The following is a 12,320-nucleotide window of genomic DNA, read 5'->3' as shown; positions in this document are numbered from 1 at the left end:
GGCAGGGGCACCATGAAAATAGAGTCTAAATTGGGGGCTATATTTATTTATTATTTTAAAAAGAGCATTGATAATTTTGAGAAAAACAATAAAAAACAAAGGGGGAGACAAGAAAAGATGAGGGTTAATGAGTGAGGAGGAGGAGGAGGAGGAGGATGGGGTTTGGGGATTCATGGAAGTGTCCTATCATGCTGGCACTGCTCTGCAAATTTTGGGGGGTTTTTTTGTTTTCTTTTTTGGTTTTTGGTCTGCACGTGAAACTGGGTTGTGTTTTGGGGTGTTTATGTTTTAGACTATTGGTTAGGTGTGTGTGTTTATCTCTAAAAAAAAGTTGAGATGTGATTATATTTGTTTTGAATGGTTTGATGGTTGATGGTCTTTGGTGGGTGGGGCCTTTTTCATTGATGGTAATTTCCTGGAAAGTGATTTCTCATTGATAAATTGTTTAGAGATTTCCCATTTTTGTTGCCTAATTTATATTTAGAATCAAAGTAATGTGTGTTTACTAATTTGTCTGTGTCAGATGGGTTCATGTCTTTCAGAAACATTTCTACCCCCTTTAGATAAAGTGTTTTTTGCCATATGTGTATTGCTTTTGGATACTAATTGTTTCCCTTTTCAAATATTTCACACGAAATGCTTGATATCATAGTACTTTCATTTCTCGGGAAATAAGCTACTTGGACATATTTTGTATTGTGGAAAGCAGCAGCTTAAAATCATATTTCTTTTAGTTTATATTCTCTGATTGGAATCTTCTAAGTTTTTATAATTTTTAAAAATTTACAAATAATATTCGTTATTTTATTAATTACACTTCTAATAAGTACCGTATATAAATTTAAAGATCAAAATTTCGAAAACAGAATTTAACCTATTCAAAAATGATAAGTAAAAAGACCTTTTGACTCATTCTGAGTCAGGGGTGGCTGTCCAAATCAAAAAGCCAGAGAGGGTGGCACATATCAGCAGATTTATGATCTTGTCTTGTGGGAGTAGCAGAAGACAGATTTTAGCAATGAAATAATAATTAAAATTGGAAACAGTGATTTTATTTATGACCCAATTTTGCTAATTTGTGCATGCAATGACCAGTTTCGAAAATCAGTACCGAGCTGAGCTCTTAGCTGTAGAGTGTAGGTAAAATGTCTGTCTCAAACCATATAGCCTAATGCCTATGTTTTGTTTGCTAGCCTAAACCAGCTCTGCCATCTTTTATTTATCTATCTACTTTCTACCATTTTTCACTTGATATGGTCATATTTTTCCATTACAGCTCAAGTATTGTGTTTACAACTTCTGCACCAAAACTGAACCAATTCTGGAAACCAAAAGCTACAGCATTCAAGAGAGGGGAGTGGAAATTAATGAAGAGGGACCCCCTTGTATTTATGACTTTTGTACCTTTTTTAACTGGTTAAAATCTATCTCGGTGTCCCTGTCGTTTCTTGCTCCCAATCCAAGCCTTCATTCAATTGGCGTCGTAACGTATGGTACTTTGGGGACCTAAAAATCTAGCTGATCCTGCCCTCTGTTAATTAATTAATTGCATCTGCATCTTACTCATCCAAAATTAATGCTTCAATTGGTACTCTTCTGGCGTATTATAATATTTGGTCTCTTCTCCCCCGTCCCTCAATTGATGTCTCTCAGCACCATAGTTTCTCGAGTAATGGCTATTCCACATATCAAACAATGGCACCACTCTAACGGGCCAAATTGGTCCACAATAGCTTAATAATACAGCCAACCATGCACATAATGCAACTAACAAGAATAAAAACATAAGACGGGAATTTACTGAATCACAAAGTTCATATATAGAGAACTTTTGCCATTAACATCATCAGAGAGAAGTCATCCATCAAGAATGAATACCATCTATCTCGTTCAAACATACGATGAACTACACAAATTTCAAACAGGGTATATAAGCCAAAATTATTGCAGTCTTAACAATTTTTTTAATTCATTGGGAGTAAAGAAATCCAACAAAATAAGGCCTAAATGGAAAAAGCAGAGCACATGACCAAGCTGTATGAGCTACACAACCAGCAATTGCATTAGCTGAAATCAGGTATACTGTTGCACTACAGAGATTCACAAAACAATGACCAAAGGTAACTGTGTAGACTACAAAGACATATTTCATAGTACCCATTTACGATATCAGGGGGTAAGAGCGGTAAACTTAGTCCTCATGTTCATTGACATAAATCAAACAAAATTAGCACATGTTGAAGATGTAAACTGGAAGAGTGGGATGCATAGATTGCCAGAATGAAATCCACTTTGGTTGAATCTAGTAGTAGAAGATTATTTGATGATATAAACTAAATGCTTAACATCTAGTGCTTCAGTCAAAAAAATGAAACTTACACTGCAACAATGAGTGTTTTGACACTATTCCAAAATGGTAAAAGCTAAACCACAGCCATCGAAGTCCTTGGGAGGAGATGGGAGTGGGGAAACACCCTTGCAGTTAGAGCTTCAGACTATAAATCTTTGGATGTTTCAAATTCAAATTCTAGAATGGGTGGGATTTATGGGATGATACGTACAAAAAGTATAATGGTAGAACAATATAATAAAAAAGAACCATAGACATGGTTATGTATGGGTGAAATAAAGTAGCAAGTTCATACATGTCCCTCGCTACTTGACATACTTTTATGTGCAACAACAGAATAACCTTCCTCCTAAAGGTTAAACATAGCTGGACTAACATAATGCATACATAAAAGTCCGTAATAATGAACCAATCATGGAATTTGAAGACATAAAAATGACATTAGACAAGCAATGGCAAGCCTCCTAATAATTACCATTCAAGTCAATATATATCACAGAAAGTATCAAGCATTATTTATCATACATAAGATAGTTTAACTTGAATTTAACACTAATACGAATTCCTAACCACCCTGGCAGCTTACAACTATAACATAATACCATCCCCACATTTCAAAAACTACAAAGATGTTGTCTCTAACTAACAATAGCAAAATCAAGTAATTAGATGACCGTACCAAAATTTAGCAGAAACCTAGTTCATAGCTGTTTCATTTATATCCTTCAAACAAAGATAACTATAAGATGGAATAAACCTCAACCATAATTGAACATAATTTAATCCAGTTCGAAATTAAATAAAAAGAAAAATCTAGTCAGTTCCTCAATAGAAAGTTTGATCCAATATATAGCAAAGGAATTCCTCATGCTCAACTTGGATGCCATATAATTGGTACAAAATTAACCTCAAATTATTCCACGGCGTATCCAAACATAACAATAAACAAACAATAGGCGATGATAATAATGACAACATCACAAAACAACAAATACCCCGATCAAAAAATTCATCAGGGAAGAAACCAACAATATCACCTGCTCTGCCATTATTGCTTGACGTTCTCCAAGTACCATTTATAAGTATCAATAAGCCCATCTTTCAAAGAAATCTTGGCCTTCCACCCCAATGAAGCAAGCTTCGAGCTGTCCATGAGTTTCCTAGGAGTCCCATCAGGCTTCGAAGTATCCCAAACAAGTTCCCCTTCAAACCCAACAACTTCCTTAACCAATTCAGCTAATTCCTTAATAGTAACCTCTTTTCCGCTACCTAAATTCACATGTTCCAACCCACTATAATTTCCCAGCAAGAAAACCACAGCATCAGCTAGATCGTCGACGTGCAAAAATTCCCTTAATGGACTACCGGTTCCCCAAACAACTACTTCTTTTGCTCCTTCCACTTTGGCTTTATGGAACCTCCGCATCAAAGCGGGCAAAACGTGGGAATTTTCAGGATGGAAATTATCGTTGGGGCCGTACAAATTTGTCGGCATAGCGGAAATAGCATCGAAGCCGTGCTGAATTCTGTACGCTTGGCACATTTTGATCCCCGCGATCTTGGCAACGGCATACCATTCGTTGGTGGGTTCCAGGGGACCGGATAAGAGCGCATTTTCAGGGATGGGTTGCGGCGCAAACTTGGGATAAATACAAGAGGAACCGAGGAAGAGGATTTTGTTAACGCCGTGGCGGTAAGAGGAATCGATGACGTTGGTCTGGATTTGGAGGTTGATGGCAATGAAATCGGCAGGGTAAGTGTTGTTGGCGTGGATCCCACCAACTTTAGCGGCAGCTAGTACGACGTAGTGAGGTTTCTCATCGGCGAAGAAGGATTCGACGTCGGATTGGCGAGTAAGGTCCAGATCGGCATGGGTGCGGAGTAGGAGGTTGGTAAAGCCTAGGGACTGAAGTTTACGAACTATGGCAGAACCAACTAGGCCTCGATGGCCTGCTACGAAGATCTTCGCTGATTTGTTCGAGAAGAAAGAATCTGTGGAAAAGAAGAAACGAAACAAAACATAGTTAGATTATTAAGCTGAGATCTGGTCATAAAGAAAAGACAAAGAGAGGGAATTACCGGTTTCTCCCATTGCTGGAGACTGGGAAAGTGAAGAACCGAAGATGCCGAGCGAAAGAGAGCAGATGCTAATATGCTTTGGAAACTGATAATAAGTACTAAATAAGAGATGTGAACTGCTCCCGAATAGCGTCTGTATTGTAATTTGAACCCATGTGAGAAATTTCGTTAGTGGGTATGGGTTTAAGGAAGCTTCATTTGTCGAGTTTGAGTGGCAGAGGAAGAGATAGGGAAAGGGCCATCGGCAATACAAAGTGTTCGGCGTCATTAGCTCCAAAAAAGTCTTAACGCCCAATTTATTGGGCCGGTTTGGAACCCAACAATTTGTTTCGTATTAGAAATGGGCTGCTTCTGAATGGCCTAAACTCCAATCCTTTGATGTTGGACTATAATGAGGAAAAATATAAAGAATCGCAATTTTTTTTTATTTTGTGTTAGTGAAGTTTGTTTAGATGAAAATTTTTTAATGTTTGGATGTGCAATTTTTTTTGTTTAGATAAATAATTGGTTTAGATTAATAGAATTTTTTATTTATATTAAAAATAAATAATATAGAAATATTCAATACAATTTAAAATATATATTATAATTAAATAAAATAAAATTTAAAGTTTAAGTTCTTATATTATAGTGTGACTGTGTATTAGATCAAATAAAATTAGGAAGAGTTTTGAAAAACGGGATTTAGAAAAGAGATTTGAACGATTAAAACTTCTAGAAATTATCCCAAAAAAATTGAAATTCTTCGATATATTTATCCGAACAAATATATTTATTACGCTTTTATTTGAAGAGTTTATGTAAAAGCGCGTATAGGGAATTTGGAATGAAGCCAGGAAAAATAGTAAGTCATTCTTTTTATATAATATTTCAGGTAAAATAGCCAAACGAAGGTATGAAAAGAAAAAAAGGCCTCAAGTTGGCCCATATGTGAAATGAATAATTGAGCAGATAAAAAAAGTTTGGTTCTTGATGTTAGCCACTAGCTTATAACACAATCATTTTGGAGTAGAAAATATTGAAAAATTGAGAATATTTGCATTTGGAGCTAGTGAACACAGCTCACAATCACGCTATGAAACAGAACAAAAAGTAAATGGATTTTTCTCCAACAATGAACGACAAATCACATTTATACTAATATTTCAATTCAGATCAGTCCTTACAATCAAATCATAAAGTTCGACTCTAACGCTACGAAGGCATCCAAGTGACACTGACAATAAGCTTTGCCTAGGGACCCCCCTCGCAAAGATTATGCCATTGCCAGACCTTTTTATTTACCAATCATATTTTAAATCAGTCTACAAATCGACCCTATTAAAACATAGCCTAGTGCCAAATTTTTTTATTTAACTCGAAAATAGAAATAACTCCATGACAGCCTGTGACTGACTGACTGACAACTCTCAGGCTGACGAAATACACTGACAAACCACCGCCCCACCACCAGCCACCTCTTGCTCCTCCTCTTCCTCCGCTGCAGCCTCCCAGCACCGCTGCTGCATGGTTAATTTAGTCGGGATGCGAACCATGCACCTCTCACCCACGGAGGAGTAAGTCCTGTAAACCACACACCCTCCACCTGGCAGCTCTTGCTTCACTGTATACTGAGATGTGTAGCCTTCCACGTCAGCAACTTCCATGAACCAGACAGGGACCCCACCATTGCACGTGATCGCAACAGAGAACTCTTTTGGACCAAAACATGTTAGCACCCTCTTAACCAATGGTTCGAGCTTGATGGTCTCAAGGTCGAGCCCCATGAACTCGTAGCTAGCGTAACTGAACCCATCTTCTGGGGTCACGTGCACCGTAGAGTAAGCCAACCCATCGATCCCATTCATTGAGTACCCACAGGGGTCAAACTCGAAGTCGCATATCACGTGACTCGGAATAATGTCAGCGATTCCGGACAGTTTCGTCATTTCACGTGCGGAGTGGTTCTCGTCTCCCGATTTCTTGTAAAAGACGCCTGCCTTTTCTCTATTCAAACCTGTCATGCACATTTCCAGAGTGATCTCTGCCCTCTGATCTTCCACGAACGGTGGTGAACTTTTTGGTACGGCCGAGTAAATGTGCCTGCTACGGTTTTGAAGCTTTGGATTGCCGATTATATAAGCTTCGGTAATGAAATCAGTGAAATAGCCGTTTAACATTGCAACTTCCTCAGAAAAGTTACGGTGAGGGGAGGGCTGGTGATCAGGAAAAATGAAGGAGCCACGTGAGTAGTTAACTCGTGACACAGTGAGTGAGATTGAGTTACTGAGTTGGAGAATCGGAGGAATTGATAAGAGAAGCTTTGTGGTTCCGCATGTTTTCAGGATAATCTTGTTTGGGTAAATGAAGAGGCTCGACTCTGAGAGAACGTACGAGTCGAAGTTGGAATTTGAGATCTGAGAAACAATGGTGCAGCAAGCTGGCTCGAGGATTGAGTCGATTTGGGCTCTAGATAGGGCTCGAAGACCGTATCCATTTGGGTCATTGAAGGCGGGTGGATCGAAGAAAGTGATTTCCAAGCGTTTTTCAAAGCCCTCGAAGCCTATTGGTGAAGGAGGCAGCGGTGATTCCATGTCCATTCTCATTACAACAAAAGCTCAATGCTAACAATATCACTAGAAATTGTTTTCAATGGTTTTTGTATTTGATCAAGGAAGCTTCAGTCTCTGATTCTTAGAAAATCTTCTTAAATTAGAGAGAGAAAACGAAACAAAAAGAAAAATAAATAAATAAAAGATGCCGAAGAAAATCCTACTCTAAGATCGAGAGTGCCATTTTGTTTGAAGGTATATCAGGATGGCTTCCTAACGCACTGCAACAACAAGAACCATTCAAAGAAAAACAAAATGTTAGACCCAAAAACATAAAACAAAAGTTCAAGGGAAAATGAAGGACACGTACGTTGGAGTAAGCAGCGGATCGGAACTTTTCGATGCCACCGTTTGGACGAATGTCTTCAATGCTGTAACCGAGAGGAGCTTCGTATTGTAAAGAACTACTACTACTACTACTAGACTTCTTTTTACCGCCCTTAGTCTCCATTACAACATTCACGCTTACCTACACCAAAAAAATCTAAATTAAATCTTCCTGAAAAGATTGAATCTGGGTACAAAAAAATTGCATCAGAGATTAAAGGGAAAACAGAGAACAGTATGCTGAGACAAATAAACAGATTACTGGGAACCCGTTGTTGAACAACAAACTTACAGTTCTGATAAAGGATTCTGATCAATGGAAATACAACACTGAATGGGAAAGGCTTGAGACCAAATTTATTTTATTAAGAAACAGTTTAAGAAAAGAAAGAAGATATATGTGGTAGGGAAAAGGAGAGGGTGGTGAAACAAAATACAGGAGCGCTTTTATTAAGGGAGTATTTTAGATCGAGGGGTGTAAAGGAGGTAGAAGGGTTTTCTCTATTGTGCGAGTGAGAGCAGAGTGCGGGGGCATGGTATTTATAGAAGAGAAAATGTATGTGGCAGTTTCTGGAATTTTAGTGTGGATAATCGCGTAATTTTGTGAAGTTAAATAACATGATTATATAAATTTAGTGATTATAGTAAAAAAAACATATTAATTTAATTAAAATAAATCTCAAAATTATATATGAATTTTTATTTAATGTGCAATTGTGTATATAAATTTTAATTTAGTTTAATTATACACGTGAAATTTTAATTGTGATTTAAATGTATATTTAAAATTTTAATTTTGATTTAATATACACATTTAAAGAACTAAACACATCAATTTATTTTTATATTGAATAAATATAATTATTTATGTATACAATATATAAATATAAAATAATGTTATATCAATAATTGTGTTAATAATTTACAGGAAGTGAATCAAATCAAAATTTTATATATATAATAAAATTATACAAAATCAAAATTTATATATACAATTGCACGTTAAATTATAATTTATGCATAATTTTAATAGTTATTCATTTAATTATAAACTTAGTGATTATTGAAAAAACCGTTTAAAAAATTAGATTAGTGGGTTTTTCAGTCCTTTTAGGGAAAAAAAAGGCTTAACTTTAAATTCGGTGATTATTGAGATAAAAACCTATAAAGAATAGTAGATTAGTGGGTTTTTTTTTCACTTTTTTCATTAAAAACGCAGTAATTTATTTTTTTATCAGAAAAGTCATTTGTAATTAAAATAGTGACTAGTTGTTCTATTTATAATTTGATTTTAATTTTTTTATCTCCTAAATGAGCTCTATTAAAAGTTTTGTGTATTAAAATGAGAATATTAATGAAAATATAATTAGCTTTTAACTTTTACTCGGATTTTTTTCATAATTTTTCTCTTCAACTTTTCAAATTTAATAAAATTATTTTATTTTAAATGAAAAAGTTGATAAAACTATTAAAATTTTAATCTAATAAACATATTAGATTGCAGGTGAACTAATATGTACTTTATCAATAACATTTTTTTGAAAAAGAGACTTTTATGAACATAATTACAAATTTATATAAATCTTTTCACCCAATGTCTCAATTTTGTCATTTCAATCCATGCTTAGTTGATTTTTTTTATATTAATCATTTTTTATAAATATAATTTTTAAATAAATCATGTACCAAATCCAACAAGATATTTAATAATAACTAGATAATGTATCATGTACTATGTATGTAAAAGGATAAAACAGGTCAAATATTTATAACTTGACTGAATAATGAACCCAAGTTGTGGGCTAAAAAAATTTGGTCGGCGTTGCTCACCTTCTATCGTCATCGATCTTTATGCTTTTTCATCTATTTATTCCACACACGTTTATTAGTTACCAACAATTCATCTCCTCTTTTCCATTTCACGCACCTTTTCCCTCTTTAGTTTCAATATATGTTTTATGGACATTTTTGTTGCCACTATCAATTGAGACGGAATCCATCACCGTTGAACCTTCACCAGTCACCAACAATTCATTTTAAAAAGTGAGTTGGTCGTAAATGCTTAAATAGTAACTCTTTGTTGGCATATTGATATGTTTTTGTTTTGAAAGTATTCTAAAATAATAAATATTTTCACGCATCAATTTTGACCCATGTTGCTTAAAGCATTGCTTGTTTTGTGTTACTTTTCTCTGTTTAACAAGTCTTTCCTTTTTCTTACGGAAATGGTGGAAGTCTTTGCATTGACACCTATAGGTATCAATCATGCTTGTACAAGTGTATTTAGGGATGTATTTGCGTCTTTGTTAGTTTGGTGGAAGCTCAATGTTTTTGTTTCCATTGCTTTGGGCCTTCCGGAGTTGATTTTCTTATTATGTTAGATGTTTATAGCGGTCACAAATACGTTGTACTTGAATGTTCTGTTATTGTTACGGCTGAAACTTTTATTCATGTTGATGGAGCTTTTATTTCACAATTTACAACGAGTGTTTATTGCATTTATTTTTGTTTCCTTTTAGATTGCATATTTCCATTCATGTAATGAATTAATTTTTCAATAAAAACTAAGTGAAAATACATATTTAAATAGAGGCAAAGAAAATCTTTGCAGATAAAAAATTTACCCCTACGTTCTGTAGCATGGCTGCCAAACTTTTATCTCATCGCTCATTGTCAACGTATCAATAACTCTTTAATTGCTTACCAAAACCATTATGATTCTTTTAATATTTTTTAAAACAATTAAAAGTAATAGAATCAATACTTTTTTCAGCTTTATATTTTTTAATAATCTAATTATAAATTTTAATCATATTTACTCTTTTCGACACAATATCTATAATTACTCATAACTCATTCTCAATCCATAAATAGGAGGATAATGCATTTCAGCACACTCAAATCCACATCTTCCTACATTGACAACAATATTCATGTTAATCGAACTAAAACTATAAATATTTTAGTGTAAGTTTTATCATAAATATTTGTACAATTCTTTTTCCTATTTTTTGTAAAAACACCCACCTATTTTATATTTATTTGTTTACACTAAACAGATCGAAGGGGAAGGTCTAAATTAACGTTAAAAGTTAGGGAAATTACTAGTTCATCATAGACTTGTCATGGCCCAATTTGAAGGACTAACCGAACAGTAGAAGGGTTTGAGTAAAAATATAAGTTTAAAAAATAGGTTTCGATAAAAAAATAAGGCTAATTTTCTAAACGGGTCAAACATTGGGTAAGTTTTTTTTGGCCTGAGTCGAATTTGTAAAAAAAAAATACTACTATTCTTTTATTATTTTGTCACTGTTTTTTCGTTATTTGGTTATCATTTCGCTATTATATTACTACTATATTATTGTTATTATTTTATTATTGCTACTACTATTTTAGAGATATTTGATTGTTAAATTGTAATTATCTTAGTATTATTTAAGTATATTTTTTAAAAACTTTGAGAAATATCTATTTTAATGTTTGTAGTGTATTTAATGTATTATATTTTTTAAATTTATTTTTATATAAAATTTTAATATGGGCGAGTCCAACCGAGTTTGAATTTTAATATTTTTATTTGGGTCAAAATTGAGTAGCATTTTAAACTCATTTTTAAGTCAAATCTAGAAAACAAGCCTAATTTTTTAGTCCCGGAACTCTATTTCATCATTGGAAGTTTGAATTTTCTATAGTTTGGTTAATTTATTATATCGTGCTAAATAGAGTATAAATATAGATTCTTTAGTTGAAGGTGATGCGAAATATTTTTATTAATCACTTGTTTAAATTTCAAGAATAACATTTATTTAATGCAATATTTTTCTTAGATATTTTCGTATTCATTTTTATGTATTCGGAAGTTTTAATTATCTCTTTTATCAATATTATATTGAAGATTTCGGATATATTTTTAATACTTTAAAAATGGTAATAGGGTAAATTCTAGAACATTAGTAAAAACTGGAATATTAATATTAGCTATTTGGCACAATGGGGATTGCTGTTCAATGCCACGTGGCGGCGTCTTGCTCGGATTCTTAGTCACGTGTAATTTTACCTAAACTTGATTCGTTTCCTCACGTGTTTTTAAGAGCGTGTATAACACCTTTTATGGGATCGGTGGGAATTTTCCATTTTAGGGAAAAAAACCCATTTGGATTTTGTGATACAAGAGTTTATAGCCACTAAGGAAAGATGAGGAGGTTCAAATTCAATACAAGCGCGTGAGGGTTTTTATTTATCATATGGTTAGAATCAAGTGTTAAAGTTACATGTGAAGGCATAGATTCGCATGATGGTCATATCATTTGGGGATGAATGTGTGCATCACAGCTTAGATTCTACGTGGTGCGTACACGTAGATATAGTTAGTCACGGGAGATGAGATTTTGAAAAATAAATTTCATTTCTTGCGCAGTCAAGAAAGCATCTTTTTACGGTAAAAAAGAAAAAGAGTAACCTTTTCTTTTCAAATTTGAACACAAAAAATGATTAAAGCAGAGATTCTTGAGCATCCAGATTCGCGCCCTTCTGGATCGGTGATGTGTTTAGACATCCATTTTATTTTATTTTATAATTACATAAGCATATACTTATATTTGTAATATATTTTTTAAGGTGTTATATTTTTAAAGTAAAATTTAAAAATTTTAGATAAGAAACTCGATAAATTTAATTTATTTTTTATATAATATTTAATCCTATTCATATCTCTTTTAAAATTTTTAAATAAGAGAAAAATACGTTCTAGTATGCTTTAACTGACATTTTCATATATTAATAATAACGTCAATGTCAATAGAGTTAATAAATAGTCAATATTTAATTTGTTTTCATTTCAACGTTGATTAGTGTCATATAAAATGGTTTAATATTCAATTGCTTGTGACTTAATTCTAGAGTCCATCCCTCTTTGAACTTTATGAAAATCGAGAATTTAATCTCCTCATTAATAAATATGTGAAATTGAATAA

At 33.6% G+C, this 12,320-nt stretch overlaps 2 protein-coding genes across 2 annotated transcripts; both read right to left on the bottom strand.

Moving 5' to 3' along the window:
• Window positions 1-3,175: 3,175 nt before the first annotated feature.
• On the bottom strand, window positions 3,176-4,675 carry LOC107907461 (GDP-L-fucose synthase 1). The gene is made up of 2 exons (XM_016834857.2): window positions 4,430-4,675; window positions 3,176-4,342 (listed from the first exon to the last, which is right to left on the bottom strand). Exons 1-2 carry the CDS (start codon window positions 4,440-4,442, stop codon window positions 3,399-3,401), a joined length of 957 nt encoding a protein of 318 aa, XP_016690346.2. The 5' UTR covers window positions 4,443-4,675; the 3' UTR covers window positions 3,176-3,398.
• Window positions 4,676-5,544: 869 nt separating this feature from the next.
• Window positions 5,545-7,865, bottom strand: LOC107907462 (S-adenosylmethionine decarboxylase proenzyme). The gene is made up of 3 exons (XM_016834858.2): window positions 7,640-7,865; window positions 7,331-7,489; window positions 5,545-7,241 (listed from the first exon to the last, which is right to left on the bottom strand). The coding sequence occupies exon 3, from the start codon at window positions 7,012-7,014 to the stop codon at window positions 5,839-5,841; it is 1,176 nt and encodes a 391-aa protein (XP_016690347.2). The 5' UTR covers window positions 7,015-7,241; window positions 7,331-7,489; window positions 7,640-7,865; the 3' UTR covers window positions 5,545-5,838.
• Window positions 7,866-12,320: the final 4,455 nt, after the last annotated feature.

Source organism: Gossypium hirsutum, chromosome D05 (assembly GCF_007990345.1).
Source record: "Gossypium hirsutum isolate 1008001.06 chromosome D05, Gossypium_hirsutum_v2.1, whole genome shotgun sequence".
Classification (NCBI taxonomy): Eukaryota; Viridiplantae; Streptophyta; class Magnoliopsida; order Malvales; family Malvaceae; genus Gossypium; species Gossypium hirsutum.
Note: the sequence above shows the minus strand (reverse complement) of the source record. Positions and strands in the feature narration are given on the sequence as shown.

What these genes read in the sequence shown, in the direction of transcription:
- LOC107907462 (XM_016834858.2), bottom strand. Translation starts at nt 7,014, where the DNA reads ATGAGAATGGACATGGAATCACCGCTGCCTCCTTCACCAATAGGCTTC.